The sequence below is a fragment of the Lingula anatina genome, chromosome 9 (genome assembly GCF_051362555.1).
Source record: "Lingula anatina isolate TDL-2025a chromosome 9, LinAna3.0, whole genome shotgun sequence".
NCBI lineage: Eukaryota > Metazoa > Brachiopoda > Lingulata > Lingulida > Lingulidae > Lingula > Lingula anatina.
In genome coordinates this window covers 17,766,238-17,782,066 of record NC_141775.1, presented here as the reverse complement: position 1 = coordinate 17,782,066, position 15,829 = coordinate 17,766,238, and the positions used below count along the sequence as shown (strand labels likewise).

General features: G+C 36.4%; 1 protein-coding gene across 2 annotated transcripts; it reads right to left on the bottom strand.

Annotated features, from left to right (window-relative positions):
* Window positions 1-77: 77 nt before the first annotated feature.
* Window positions 78-14,648, bottom strand: LOC106179718 (uncharacterized). Of its 2 annotated transcripts, none has more exons than XM_086996102.1 (24): window positions 14,117-14,648; window positions 12,163-12,288; window positions 11,284-11,406; window positions 10,213-10,743; window positions 9,735-9,857; window positions 9,096-9,224; window positions 8,717-8,839; window positions 8,320-8,442; window positions 7,611-7,736; window positions 7,123-7,245; window positions 6,579-6,701; window positions 6,160-6,279; window positions 5,670-5,792; window positions 5,298-5,420; window positions 4,633-4,761; window positions 4,268-4,390; window positions 3,672-3,794; window positions 3,169-3,291; window positions 2,770-2,892; window positions 2,272-2,394; window positions 1,968-2,096; window positions 1,547-1,735; window positions 945-1,121; window positions 78-512 (listed from the first exon to the last, which is right to left on the bottom strand). In XM_086996102.1, exons 1-24 carry the CDS (start codon window positions 14,406-14,408, stop codon window positions 319-321), a joined length of 3,741 nt encoding a protein of 1,246 aa, XP_086852228.1. In that variant the 5' UTR covers window positions 14,409-14,648; the 3' UTR covers window positions 78-318. The 2 variants fall into 2 exon arrangements, with proteins under 2 accessions (XP_086852228.1, XP_086852229.1); XM_086996103.1 differs by having other exon boundaries at window positions 10,621-10,743; window positions 14,117-14,647.
* Between the last annotated feature and the right edge of the window lie 1,181 nt (window positions 14,649-15,829).

The following is a 15,829-nucleotide window of genomic DNA, read 5'->3' as shown; positions in this document are numbered from 1 at the left end:
TCGTGCGAACAGTTGTTTTCTCTCTGAACAACAAAGAAAAAACAATTTAAAAAATACTGGAAAGAGGAAACAAGTAATTAGTTACAAAATAACTGATAAATCTGCCCCTTTTATTTAAATACATGTGGCCCCCAAAAGAGACACATACATTGCTACATACATTTTAGAAGTATCTTCTATCCACTTGATTTGAGCATGTCCTTTAATATAAACCACGGCTTCCGTTTTAAGAATTATAATATTTACAGCATTTCTTACATTTGGAACGAATATCACCAAAAAATGGTGTTTTTTTAAATTAAAACTAAGGTCAGTTCCCTAAGGCGGAGATGACGGTCTCCCCCTGCATGCCACATTAGACGACCAGTCACAGCGATCTCTGGCCTCGGAATACAGCAGGCCATTGGGGCACGTTCTATGTCTGTAGATGAGATAATTTTCACACGATAAGAACTCTGCACAGTTAGTTGGCTCCTCAAAGTTGCCATTGGGATGGTCGCAGAGGGGGTCAGCTGGAAGACAAGATCAGTCGTAAGGTTAATGTTTCACGTGTTTTTTTCTGTTTTTTTTTTTTTTTTTTTTTTTTTTTTTTTTTTTTTTTCAGAATGCAAATGCTAAAAGTGTTTGTTAATGAAAAAAGAGCCATGCATTTACAATCGTTTTATGAAAAGTTCTCAGTCAAAGTTGCTAATACCACACTCCTTCAGACAAATAGGTATATTGATTAACATATTATTATCAATAAGAAAAGCAATGGGTATAAATCTTTAGAGTTACATATAAGAAAACGTGCACACTTGCGCTGGTCGAGCATGACAAAGTAACACCAAAAGTATTTGAAATCAAACTCAGTGTGCTGCATATTAACCAATTATAATAATAATAAATAAACAATAATGACTTGTCGGAGGTAATAATAATAATAAATAACATAAAATTCTCACCAAACTTCGCTCTTCCACCGCAGTCGACGTCTTCTGCTTTCTCGCACTCCTTGGTATCATTATTAAAGAGCAGTCCTGCAGGACAGACGAAGTTAAACAGCGTGTTTTGGCTACAGACCACAAACCCGCCACAGTTGTCCATGTCCGCGTACACTCCCTCCTCGCAAATAGGGGGTTCTGGAATTGAACGTAAGCAAAACATTCTTATTACGTCATGATGACGACATGCCTATGTTGTGACGTCGAAATGATGTCAGTATGGCGTTGCGTGCTTGCTGGATACGTGTTTGAATTGTTAACATTGAGATTAAACAGGAAATAGAGCAGGCTACGCTCATTATTTCTACGCACAAATCACGTGTATAAAGAAGCAAACTGAACATAACGATCAATGATTTAGTGGCATAAGGTGTCGAATGAAAATCATCAAGCGTGCAAATATTGTTAAATTTGGGCAGTTATTCTATCTTTAAACAATCCTAGATAAACTTTCAAATCAGAGTGTTATGACTCCTCTGTGATCATTGACACATATTGGTAATTATTATTATTATTATTATTATTATTATAAATACACGAACTAATACGTAAAAAAAACTCACTGGTGGGCGGCACAATCCTGGAGCAGTTGGCCAGGGTCTCGTTGATGCAGTGTCCAGCCTCTAGGTCCCAAGCCTGGTCGTCTGGACACGGCTGGACGGAGATGACTTCTCCCATCACACACACGATAAACTTCCGGCAGTCGCTGTGGTGGGGGAAGATACCGTACGGGTGGTAGCATTTGGCAGCCTCTGTAAGGAGAAATTAATAACTGCGGTGGAGGTTGGCTTTTTCAAACGATGGGGGGTTAAATATCCCAAGAGGCACGTGATATGATGTGACGTCAACAGAATGTCAAAAGTGACGTCACGATGGTGTTTACCTTCTGAAAAGTAAGCCTAAGTCAAATTTCTTGAAACCAAAGGGAGTTAAACTACTTATTATTATTAATATCTTCACTGTTGATATTATTATTATTATTACCGTCTTTAACGCACGTCCTCTCGTCGTAGTCCAGGCGGTACCCCACTCCACACGAGCAGTAAAAGGAGCCTGCGATATTAGTACAGTAGGTCGAACAGCCGCCGTTCAGCGTCTCACACTCGTTAATATCTGAAGAAGAGAACAACTTATACTACGTTTTTCTCATAATCGTGTATGCAAAAATACAGAGAAAAATTATAATTGCTCTACAAATTACAGTAGGCCTACTTTCCCACTTCAAATTCCGATGTTTCACCTCGTCAAATTCCAACATTTTACCTCTAATCAAATCTCAATATTTTACCTCTACAGGTCAGTTTATCTGGCTGCAGTAGAAATCCCGGCTTACAGCTACATATGTAGGACCCCGGGGTGTTCGTGCAGTCCTGAGAACACTGGTGAGTACCCGTGGTACACTCGTTAAAATCTGCCAGAAAATGGTAAAATGTTATACATGTCTATACAATAAATTTGTGCCAAACTGGCGCCTGTGCTGCCACATAAACGTTGCAAACAAAACAAGAACCAATATTATAAAGCTGTAACTACTTAAATATTTTCTGTAGGAGCAGATATATTGTAAAGCCTTTCCTTAACTGATACCCGCACAAAATATTCTGTACCGTTTAATTTGCTATTAAATTTATACATAATACAGTCGATATTCCAGACCAATTCTTGCTGATATCAGCACATATTTGTGATAGACTATTACGTAGATTAATAATAATAATAATAATAATAATAATAATAATAATAATAATGGAAGTCACGAGTGAAAGCTCGAGAACTGAGAACTCACCGAAACAAGCCAGTCCGTCTGCCTGGAGCTGGTAGCCGGTGTAACAACTACAGAAATACCCTCCCGGCTGGTTGTTACATACCTGGGAACAGTTGTGAGTGCCCTTGGTACACTCGTTGATATCTTGAGAATAGAAAAAAAAAAAACTAGGATTACATGATCAGTTAAAAATGCTTGGGAACAATACGATTAGTTTATGCTATTCGAAAATTTCGATTTAAATAAAGTAAAATAATGAGACTGAAAAGTTAAGGCGTGTACTTTTAACTTAAACATTTATTTCATTTAAAAATACTTTACTTTGAATCTTAAAAAGGCGAAATGAGAAAGAGAGAGAGATGAGAGAGAGAGATGGAGGGAGGGGGAGAGACAGAGAGGAAGAGTTGGGAGAGAATATACCTGTGCAATTTTTTTTGTCTGCCGCGAGTTGAAATCCAGAAGAGCAGCTGCACTGGAAAGACCCCACGGTATTCTCACATAGCTGCTGACAGTCGTGTGACCCGCGGGCACATTCGTTCACATCTTATTAAAATAATAATCATATAAAATCAACAAATAAACAATAATGAAACACCTGTATCAGTAAATGAAGATAATAAAATATTCAGTTTAACTGAATTGAAAAACACTGAATAAACATTTTAACAGTAATCTTTTTTTTTCGTCGCAATAGTCTCAATATAAGTGATGCCAACACCCGATAAGAATCACATGTGAAACTGTATTATACCTAAATAATTGTCCCCATGGAAAGAAATAACGCTGTCACAACAAGCTCTTACATAATGACGTCAGGCACAGATAAAATACCATTAAAATATAACTGAGACTTCTTCTTAATATGAATTGAAAAGCAGAAATAGACAAACGAAAGCTCCTAACTGTTTCTATTGATGTCTCACCCTGACATGAAAACCCGTCCTCCATTAGCTGGAAGCCCATGTGACATCCGCAGGAGTAGGAGCCAGCGTGGTTAAAGCAGTCGTGGGCACAGTTATCCTTGCCTAACGCACATTCGTCAATATCTGAAAATATTAACATGTGACAGATCCTAATTGTTATGAGGTGTTTATTTGAATTTTTGAACAATATAAGTCATTTATTTCATACTGCCTTTCAAAAAATTGCCTTTAAGATTATCGGTGTAATGCATACTTTCAAAGCCAATTGTTTTTATTATGCATATAACTCAGGCCCGTAGCGGGGTGGGGGAGGCTCAAAAGAACCGCCCTTCTTGCCGTGAAATGGTCCCCTCTGGGTGAAAATTGATCTAGTTACACGAAGGTTTCATTGTGGAAGGTTCACTTTTTCAGAAAAATGAACCCCCTTTTTTAAATTGCTGGCTACGAGCAGGTAACTTTACTTACGTTAATTATAATTGACTATAATAATATAAATCTTTCCATTTTCTTTGTTTTCACACTATGGCTGCAGAGCTTCGATGTCTTGGTTGTAAGTTTAGATAAACTATCAATATCAAAGTTAACACATGCCGTACCGTTACACGCCCTGCCATCAGGGTCTAGTTTGTAACCAAGGAAGCAGGAGCAGATATAGGAGCCCTCTACGTTATTACAATCCTGCTCACACTCTGCTGTCCTGCTGGCACATTCATCAATGTCTGGATAATAATAATAATAATAATAATAATAATAATAATAATAATAATTGCACATATAACTGTTTGTCAAAAGATAAAAACAAACGAAGAAATAATGAATGGAATGCACAAATAAAATATTTGATTATTACACATTATTCATTATATAAATGTACATCAAATTAAAACTGAAATAAAAAATAGAATGCACATGGTAATTTTTTTTGACTATTATATATTCTATACATTATTTAACACCTTACCTCTACAGGTGTATCCGTCAGCGTTCAGCTGGTACCCCAGGGGACAGTTACACCTGTACGACCCCTCTGTGTTAAAACAACCAAACTCCCAGCTACAACCATGGGTACGGGCTATACATTCATCGATATCTGTAACATACAGTTCAATAAAGCCGTGAGCACGGGCCAAACATTCATCGATATCTGTAGCACGCAGTTAAAAAAAATCTAATTAAAGCTGGGGTTAAATGCCTGGGCGGATTTCTCAAACTTTGTTGTCAGGTTTTATTCGTTTATCATATTGTCTATACATTTTCACGTTAAATAAAACAATAAAATAATAGAAATAATAATAAAAAACGAACCTCTGTGTTATTTGTATGCGCCTATTTCTAATTTTTTAACCTCCGCCAAGTTTCCGTTAGTTTATTTGTGAATTTGTCTGTCTGTTTGCGACATTATAGGGAAATTTATGGGCAGATTTTGAAGATAATATCAGGATAGGTTACAAATAGACAAACTTAAAAGTGATTAGTTTTTGGTGATGATCTATTAAATTATAAGAGATTATAAGTTGATAATTTTTCGGGGCGGAGGTCTTCGCTCCCCTTCGTATTTTAGTGGTTTGTGTTGACATAAGACTAAGACTAAAATACATCAAATTAAAGATTAAATAAAAAAGTCACCTCTGCAAGTCCTGAGGTCTGGGTTCAGCTTATATCCGGGTCTGCAGGCACATTGATAGGAACCAATGGTGTTCATACACACCTGTTGACACGTGTGAGCCATTGTAGTGCACTCGTTCATGTCTGCAATACAATGGTAGACGGCGTTAGTGATAAATAATAAGGATTGGTGGTTTACTTAATTAAAACATAAGATTAAAAACGTGCATAACGAAAGATACAAACAGCTTACATTAGCACGTATTAAAGTACTCATGGGGAAATAAGGTACTTCTCTCTCACAGACAAACACGCACACAAACACAAACACTCTCTCTCTCTCTCTCTCTCTCTCTCTCTCAAATACACACACACACACACACACACACACACCTGTACATGTTCTGCCGTCAGCTAACAGTGTATATCCATCATTACAGTCACAGGTGTAGGAGCCCGGGGTGTCGTAACACAGCTGGTTACAGTTGTGTCTCCCAGTCAGACACTCATTCTCATCTGGAGATATATAAACATTTATGAATAATAATAATAATAATAATAATAATAATAATAATAATAATAATAATTGTTAATACATAAAATACTTATTTTAACTGAAATTGTTGCAAGAAAATTAGAACTAAGTAAGGGGAATTTTTTGGGAAATTATAAGAGCACATTTCTAACATTTTTAATGATCACAGAGACAAGACATACGAATTTAAGTCACGATATGGCGTCTGTTTTAACGGGGACCTGTTAATATGGCGCTTTAATTACTTTCGGGAAAAAATGTCAACACATTTGAAAATATCAGAATGGCGACAAAGGAGTCACTCAGTATCAGTCTTGACATCACGATTACGAGAACATAAGCACTTACCACAACTTCTACCGTCCACTAATAGCGTGTAACCATGGTTACAAGAGCACTCGTACGACCCCTGGGTGTTAGAACAGATTTGTTGACAGTGGTGTTGCTTCAGGGCACACTCGTCAATGTCTACAAATAAATAAATAAATACATAAATAAATAGATGAACAAATAAAAAATATTATCAATTTATGTACTGTTCCTCATTTAGAGATGTAAAATTGATTATGAAAATTGTTTTGTTACAAATTACAAAATAAATATATGTTTAAACAAACAAACAAACAATAAATGAATAAATGAATAAATAAATTCATGCACTATTCCATTGAAAGAGATATCATTGTGATTGTAAAAAATTGTTTTGTTTGATTTTATCTGTGGCTACTTTTGAGATATCATGGCCCATACGGTACGATGGAACTTACCAAAGCATGTCTTGTTATCGGAGGACAGTTTGTACCCATTGTCACAGTAGCAGTAAAAACTGCCCTGGGTATTAGTACACTTGTGTTCACACCCGCCATTATCAGAGAGACATTCATTCACATCTAAAAAAAAAAAAAAAAAAATTCTGTATTCGCTCTTGTGCAGATTTGCTTTTTACAATTTCCTTAATTGCACGATTTTATTTTTCAAAAGCACTTCACCTTCACCCATATTTGACACACAGCATTATTGTCTGTCAATGCCCTTTAGTATTTAATTATCAGTAAATAAGGATATTTTCTGTAAATGTCGCCCGCAAATAACGAGATTCGCTGAAAAATTTAAGCAATCTAAAAAGATTGCATCATGACCACAATACTTTCACACGTATAGGCCCTACATAAGAATACATAACGTCATACAACGCGCATAGTTGTCATTAATTAACATTTAAGTATCGCAGCAATACTTTACTCAACACTGTTCAAATCTGTGTCTTAGTGCATCTAACTCGCGTTTCTCTTATTTCCTATCACTGAATACCTTCGCACTGGAGACCGCCTTCTTTAAGCCGAAAGCCAACCAAGCAGCTACACTGGAACGAGCCAATAGTATTGGTACAGAAATGGTGGCAACCGCCTTTGTTCACAGCGCACTCATTCACATCTGTAATAAATGAATAAATAAATGCATAGGCCTATTTTCAACCTTTTAAAACGTTTAACGTTCATTTAAAATTGAGCCTCGTTGCATAAACTGTTCAAAGAAGCTAATTTTAAAAGTCGAAGTGAGGTGTTCAAGTATAAGCTTGCGTTCCATACATCCTGAAATTCATCAAAAAGTAAGTAAAAGGTGTAAGAGTTTGAACAAGCTAAAGGGAGGCAAGAAAAGGATAATTAACTCTGTAGATAGAATATGTATGTATGAAAATTAACACGGCTGAAAACATGTACATTAATATGGTTCTTTGTGCTATTCCAATAAAATAACTAATTAATAAACTGAATAAAGAAATATTCTAGAAGCCATACCACTACACTTGATGTCATCTAGAAGACTGATGACGTAACCATGGCGACAGTGACACTTTCTTGACCCGGGAACGTTGACACATTCTTGCTCACAACCACCATTGTCAGTGAGACACTCGTTTATATCTGGAATCACGAAGTAAAGTGGAATAGGGCGAGTTTTACAAATATGGAAATGAGTTTAACTGGACTTGTTTATAGTTGCTTAAATATGGTTTAGTCACTGGTATATGAATATGTTATAACACATTTGTTTCTCGTCCTGATTGTCAAACATTGGATTAATTTTCGCCTGGCAAGATTCCCGCAAAGTCAAAATACAAAATGTATTTTGTATTAATTTGTATAGTTGTTGTAAAGATGTTATGATTAGAGTAGAGATTCGAGCCTGTAAATCGTAACCTGTACACATTTGAGTGCTCAATAATGATTATAAAAAGTCGTGTTAATTTTCAAAACGCCCTTCATTTTCTCTATGGTCTGAACTCCTCCTAAAAATCACCCATCCCCACACATCATATAGCACTCTGACTAATTGGAATATACGCATCATTATGAAATGTGGCACCATGGGTATTAATATTACTAATATAGTATAATAATAAGTAGCATAAAAGACACTACCTTAGAAATAATAACACACGTATGTATATTTAATGGTTACATGGGACGCCGGGGAGTTCCCTACATTATGAAGAGAGCCCGTTACCTTCACATGTCATGTTATCCCCGGTAAGTCTATACCCCACGGCACAGCTGCACTCATAAGAACCGTACGTGTTGGTACAGTTATGGTCGCAGCCATCTTGGTTTAGCTCGCATTCATCAACATCTAAAATGTGTGTGTAATGTGTAGAGTTATTTGGAGAAAAGACAAGAATAGAGATTTATTTATTTATTTATTTATTGAAATATAATGTTCAAGATCCGCCTATTTTCAAAGAGTTAGGTTGAGGATTTTGATTTCGAAAACTGCATTAATTTTCTTTTCATTTTAAATTACGAAAAAAAAATGTGACAAATAGGCTTTGTTTTTTAATATAATATAATATAATATAATATAATATAATATAATATAATAATAAAATATAATATAATATAATTACCTGAGCAGTTTAGGCCATTGGGATGCAGAGTGAAGCCTGTTACGCATGTGCAGATGTAGGAATCAAATGTATCGATACAGTTCTGCTGACACATGTGAAACCCAGCCTCACATTCGTCAAATGCTGAAATTATAATTATAAACTGGTCTATTCTAAGACATCCGATAAGACCTGGCCGTCAACTGGTATACACATTGACGTGCATTGACAAAACCCTCCCTTATTATTATTATTCAAGGCTTCAATTAATTTTCATATCTAACAGTTGAACAAGCAGCTTGTTTTACGTGACTTCTTTTAGCAGAAGATCGTGGAATAAGGTTATGTACATGTATATTCTAATTCACTAAACTTCTCAACCAGGAAAATCTTAATTTACTTGTCTTATTGCACGTCTTGCCGTCCGCCAGCAGTGCAAACCCATGAGTACACGCACACTGGTACGAGCCCGGGTCGTTGATACATATTTGTTCGCAACCACCGTTATTAACTGCGCATTCGTCGTTATCTGAAGATCATGAAGTTATCATTAAATACGTAGATTAATACAAATACATTGAAATTACCGGGGCGCTTTCACAAAATAAATAAATAAATAAATAAATAAATAAATAAATAAATAAAAATAAAAAATAAAAAAGCGTCAGCTCGAAAGATGTTTTGAACCTCTAGACCAAACTTTTCATCCTGTTCCAGACTTCAAGACAAATTCAAGGTAAGTGTTTATCTAAGATATTAGTTATGTTGACACTGATATGAAACAGGCATTGCTAATGCAATGTAAAAACATGCTTGGAATCTTTTCTTAGTGTGAAACTTATCTTACTAACAACCATTTTTTTTACTTTCAGTTACTTTAAATTATTTTCAAAATGTGAATAAATAAATAAATAAATAAATATTAATAGATGAACTGCTATAATTAAAATGAAGAAAATAATTCTTGTAAAATGGATGAATATTGACAGATAAACAGATGCATCAATTCAATAGGACGACAGCCATCAGAGAGGCATACCCTTGCACTCTCTGCCGTCACTAAGCATGGTGAACCCTGGGAGACACACACAGTAGTAACTTCCGGGAGTGTTCACGCATGCGTGGTAACAACCACCGTTGTCATCAGCACATTCGTTGTTGTCTGAAATATAAGCATGGTGCATATTAATATTTTAATAATAATAATAATAATAATAATAATAATTAGATTATGATAATAGGCCTTATTATCATGGCCATTTGGTATTGTGGAAGTGAGTTTTAACGATATATAAATTTGTATTTTAAAGGGAATATGAAATAACATCAAATAATATTAGAAACAGCCAAGTGCAGACACAAAAGCTTTAGCACCAGAGGCGTCCACGATGTAAAGGGGTACATTTCTTAAATAATTTATTACTGTTTTATACCAAAAGATCCAATAATAAACATTATGCCGGTGACATGTTATTTGTTATACATTTCTAAATAAATCGCCATCATAATTCACTCACCTTGACACGTTCTGTTGTCCGCCAGCATACTAAAGCCGTTTAGACACTCGCCTTGACGCGTTCTGTTGTCCGCCAGCATACTAAAGCCGTTTAGACACTCACCTTGACACGTTCTGTTGTCCGCCAGCATACTAAAGCCGTTTAGACACTCACCTTGACACGTTCTGTTGTCCGCCAGCATACTAAAGCCGTTTAGACACTCACCTTGACACGTTCTGTTGTCCGCCAGCATACTAAAGCCGTTTAGACACTCACCTTGACACGTTCTGTTGTCCGCCAGCATACTAAAGCCGTTTAGACACTCACCTTGACACGTTCTGTTGTCCGCCAGCATACTAAAGCCGTTTAGACACTCACCTTGACACGTTCTGTTGTCCGCCAGCATACTAAAGCCGTTTAGACACTCACCTTGACACGTTCTGTTGTCCGCCAGCATACTAAAGCCGTTTAGACACTCGCAGTGGTAAGATCCGGCCTCGTTCGCACATTTTTGACTGCAGCCACCGTTATCCTCAGTACACTCGTCAATATCTGACATCAAACACAATATATACTAGTATCTAGGTATAAAACTGGGTCCAGTTTATTATATTTATTTATTTACTTATTTATTTTATCTATATACGGGGGTGTAGGAAATCTACCTCCCCCCTCCTCACATTCGAAATTACCCTCTTCTCTCTCTCTCTCTCAAAATTAATCAAACAAACACGAATATAAGAAATGAATAAATAAATAAATAAATAAATAAATAAATAAAACAAAAAGAACTCTATTTATCAGTGCACCTACACATTACAAAACGGTCTTTGTCCGTTATATTATATACGTTATATTATATACGTTATATTAGCCAGAAATTGTGGACTTCCAAGGTACCAGCCACATTTCTAGTGCATTTACCTATACACATTACTGTACATTATACTCATCCCCTTTATTATATGCGTTATTCAAATTAATGGTCCTCATATCTAGAATATTTACCTTTACACATTACTGTACATTATACTCATCCCCTTTATTATATGCGTTATTCAAATTAATGGTCCTCATATCTAGAATATTTACCTATACACATCTGCTGTCCTGTGGCCAGCTGAAACCCTGGGGGACACGAGCAGAAATACGTTCCAGGGGTGTTAGTGCACGTGTGAGAGCACATGCCGTTCGAATCTTCACACTCATTGATGTCTGGAAAAATTTAATTATTTTCTTTAATTATTTACTTCAATAACTGTAGCCCATTCAGCATTAACTTGGTAGGCACTGCATTTGTATCAGCAATTCATTGCAATATATGGTAATAAATAAATAGAAAAAAGGAGTATTTGATATTTGAATTGAGTGCCAGTGAATTGAGTGAATTACTGTTGCACTACCAGTATTGGAAACGGCGTGAGAATACAAAGGACAGCTTTAATGTGCCCTAAAATATCTTGTAGATAGCGGAACGTCCAACATATGCACTATAATGTAAAGTATTACCCGATATATATATATATATGATGCTGAAATATGCTTAAGTCTGTATATACAGGGCCGTAGCCTGAGCAAAATGCCAGGGGGGGCAGTAAGCGGACACAAAGGGGCGAAGCTACCGAGGAGGGTGGGTGTGGTGTGTAAAATTCCAAATTCCAGGGGGGGCAGCTGCCCCCCTGCCCCCCCGGAGGCTACGGCCCTGATATATTGAGTGAAATAAAAAGTAAATCGTTTCTAAAGCACGCTGAGATTAAAGGTGTACGTTTCTTTCATTAGATTATGCCAATTCAGCATAGGGTCTTAATTCAATGATTTGTTGATGTGAACTTCGGAGTTGCCTTAACTTTAAGGGAACGATTTATTTTTTTCACTTTTTATTTTATTTAAACAGACAACGATGAAACCTACACCAACATATTCTATGGAGTATCAAGCTTTAAAAACATCCGATAGATGTCACCACCTTACCCGTGCAGTTTCCATCCACCAGTTCGAAGCCAGTTTTACAGTGGCATTCAAAGCTACCAATTGTGTTGACGCAATCCTGGGTGATTGTGTCGCACGTGTGGGCTCCGCTAACACATTCGTTGATATCTGTAAATGAGAAAGATCGTTTATGTCTCCTCCATCCCAGTGTACCATAGCACAACAAGAAAAAAGGCAACAAAAATATGGATTGTTCGAGATTTGGCCAAAAAAGGTATAACCCCACAATCCAAATCATTTTAACAATAATAATAATGTAGCAAATTGTTGCCTGTATTAAACGTTATGTCCTTAGGGATAAAAAAAAAAAATCAAATATCCAATAAGACTCATCATCCTAAAAATTATGATGTGACACGTCAGCAAAAGTTATTATTTACAACCAATTTTGCACAAATTTCGTTGGTTTAAAGAGAACTCCATAGTTAACTTTATTTTGGATGGGTGGATAAAGTCACCAAACTTCCTGGAAGGTAAATTGCGAAGAATTATTTTTAATGCTCTCCAATTTCCCATTTTTCAAAGCATAACCTGTAGATTCTGAAATTCTAGATAAATTTAGTTAACGAAACCTCTTGAGCTTTACATCATTGGAAAGAATGCATGGGTCTTTCTTATAGAAGATACACACGAGCGAGGGAAAACTACCAATAATGTGATCTGACTCACGACCGAAAGTTTAGTGTTCGTTTTTTTTTTTTTTGCCTCAATAGCTCAACTCTCTGCTGCGGTTGACAGGTCGTGTTCGACATAACTGTTGCTATGAATATTTTGAGAGTTACGCCCTACAGGCACGCGAAGCATAAAGAGGCGTTCCGGGTGCTGTTTTGTGGTGTTTGTGTCGGCTGTGTACAAGGGATGTTTCTCTCTCCGCGATGTCCGCACTTGGTTACCGCGGAACAATATTGCACAGTGAAATACCATCAACACACTAACTTTTATTCCATTCGCCCCATTGCTTTATGATTGTAATTAAGCGCAGACTCATATTTATCTGAATCACATCCATATTAATATAGTATCTTTAAAGAAATCGCATTTTCATCTCGCTCCCTCTATTTAAGGTGTACAACGCACGTTTGGATATAATAATAATAATAGTTTTCATGATTTGGAATTAACGGAAACGTGTTGAGGTTTCGCGCACAAAAAATGAATTTTTGCTTAATAATTGTCTAAGGCTCATGGTATTTAAAAATGAAATTGTTTTAAACGTGAATAATGGCACTAGTTAATACTAACATTTGCTAATAATAATAACAACTTTATAAAAAGTTAAGGAAGCAAAACGGTGAAGTTTTATACAGACACATGTGAGGATAAAACATAAAATATATACTTCTTGGGTTTGTTATTATTCCCAAGGATTTATTTTTGTTACCCGTCAGATTTGTATTTTAGGGGTCATCACGATATATAGAAAAAAAAATTACCAAAAAGTGCACTATACCCCCTGGAAACCTAAATAATGCATTACATCCGATTCGCGTAAGATTGAATCCAATCTTATATCTGTTGACTCCCACTTCAAACCAAAATGGAACGTCATTTTTTAGTTGTTTATAAGCTTGAATCTTGGTGGATCTATACAAACATTTAGATGTAAAGTACGTGTATATGAAAAAAAGGAATATAAACGTTTAGATAAATGAATATAAAAACAGATGAAATAATCTTGTTAGTAGGTTTCGGTGGATTGATTTATATATTTGTACTCATTTCTACTCATCTATCTTTCGTGCTTTTCCAACCACAAAATAAAATTTTCAATCACAATTTACCAAGTGATTAACAGACCAATCAATCAATCAATTGGAAATTCAACGAATAAACTTCACCTCTGCCGGTTCCCCCACAGTCATCGAACACTGAATAAAAAAAACAATTAGATCCAATGCTCAATCAATTAAAATTCCAATCAATCAATAAACCTCACCTCTTCCGGTTACCCCGCAGTCATCAAAGCTGGTGTTTGGCATAATGCACCCCCGAGCCAGGTCCGACCATTCCATCCCCTTGGCACACGACAACTGGAAGCCTGTCCCACATATCCAGTACTTATTGCAATCATATTCGTCCCCTTTGTAGGCGTTCCGATTACCAATACACGAGGCAGGCTCAGCGTCCACATGTGCGTTTTTTAAAGAAAGTAGTATGAAACAGAACAGTAGACTGATCCAAATATGGCTTGAGATCCTGGAAGCCCTTCGGACATCACTTGTAGTCATTTTAAATGAGGTGAAGTCTTAATAGAGAATACTTAATGAGAAAAATTTACAAGTGAACAACCAAGAAGCGCTGATAAAGGTATTGTTATGTCTCAGACCAATTGAAAAACAGATCCTCGATTAACAGGCAACTTTAAGTTGAATTTGAATTTAAATGCCGTCAGTTTCGTCAAAACTGCGCGCTTCCACCGAATCCTTGAGTGAAGAACTTCATTCTGTGACTCATCCATCAGACAGAAGGCACTCCATTCAACCAGAGGAGGGAGGACAGAAAATTCCGAAGGCATTTCGGATGGAATTTCAAACACTGAAAAATGATTAACTGAAAATATATAAATCATTATGGAACAGAACTGAATACGGGTATGCCTTATGCGTGAGGGTTCACTGATTCTGTTTTAAGGTGGGAGACGGCAATGAACATCACCCCCCGTGGTGAAATAGATCGTCCCTAGTTCAATAATTATTTCTTTCTTTTAAGGACATAAAGGGTGGACAACTTGCAACCTGTCAGTGCTGACAAAGAACTTCTTTTTTGTCTCCGACGCTGAAGATGAAAGCTGATGACAGGTGATTTGAATTACCCGAATGAATTATGATCGTCGTGATATATAGAGTAAATGAAACTGTTTCATAAAACGGAACAAGACCGCAGCCAGGTAACTAAGGTCAAATTTGAAGTGCAAATTTACTTTTATTTTTTCTCACTCAGTCACTCCCTCACTAAAAAGACCACCACGCGCGTGCACACACAAAGAGATATAAAAAAGACTGGCAGATAAACAGTGAAATAAAATCAGGTTGATAAAAACACAAAAATGCTTAAGATATTTAACAGATCATTTATGAAGAATGTTGACAAGTCTTCAATAGACGATGCAGGCGACAGTGGAATAAAGACAGTTGATAGTTATGCATTTTATACAATACAATCAAAAGATTAACGGCTTCTCATTTTCATAATTCAGCAATTCAAATTGTATATTTCATTGTTTGAATTAATATATAAACCATTTATTTCCTGTTGATGGAGGACCTTGTTATGTCTGTTAATATATTTAGCAGCAGGCCCGTAACCAAAGGGGGTTCGGGGGGGGGGGGGTCGAAAGCACCCCCTTTTTGCCTGGAAAACAGGGGCGGATTTAGGCCGTCTTCTGGGTCTTCCAGAAGACGGTCAGATTTTCAAGTTTTCATTAAAAGGTATCTTTTTTCTGTTGGAAGACGGTCAAAATTGGAGGATGGATCAATTAAGATGTTTTGGAAGACTGTCAGGAAATAGCTCTGGATCCGCCCCCTGAAAAAGGCCCCCTCTGGATAAAATTTTATCTAGGAACGCGAGATTTCATGGTAAAAAGCTCCACTTTTACAAAAAATGACCCCCTTTAGAAATTGCTGGCTACGGCCTGAGCAGTTAGCTATTT

What these genes read in the sequence shown, in the direction of transcription:
- LOC106179718 (XM_086996102.1), bottom strand. Translation starts at nt 14,408, where the DNA reads ATGACTACAAGTGATGTCCGAAGGGCTTCCAGGATCTCAAGCCATATT. An exon ending in CTGCGGGGTAACCGGAAGAG is followed by an intron (nt 12,289 to 14,116) that starts GTGAGGTTTATT and finishes TCTCATTTACAG; the next exon opens with ATATCAACGAATGTGTTAGC. An exon ending in TGACGGCAGAACATGTACAG is followed by an intron (nt 5,421 to 5,669) that starts GTGTGTGTGTGT and finishes ATTGTATTGCAG; the next exon opens with ACATGAACGAGTGCACTACA.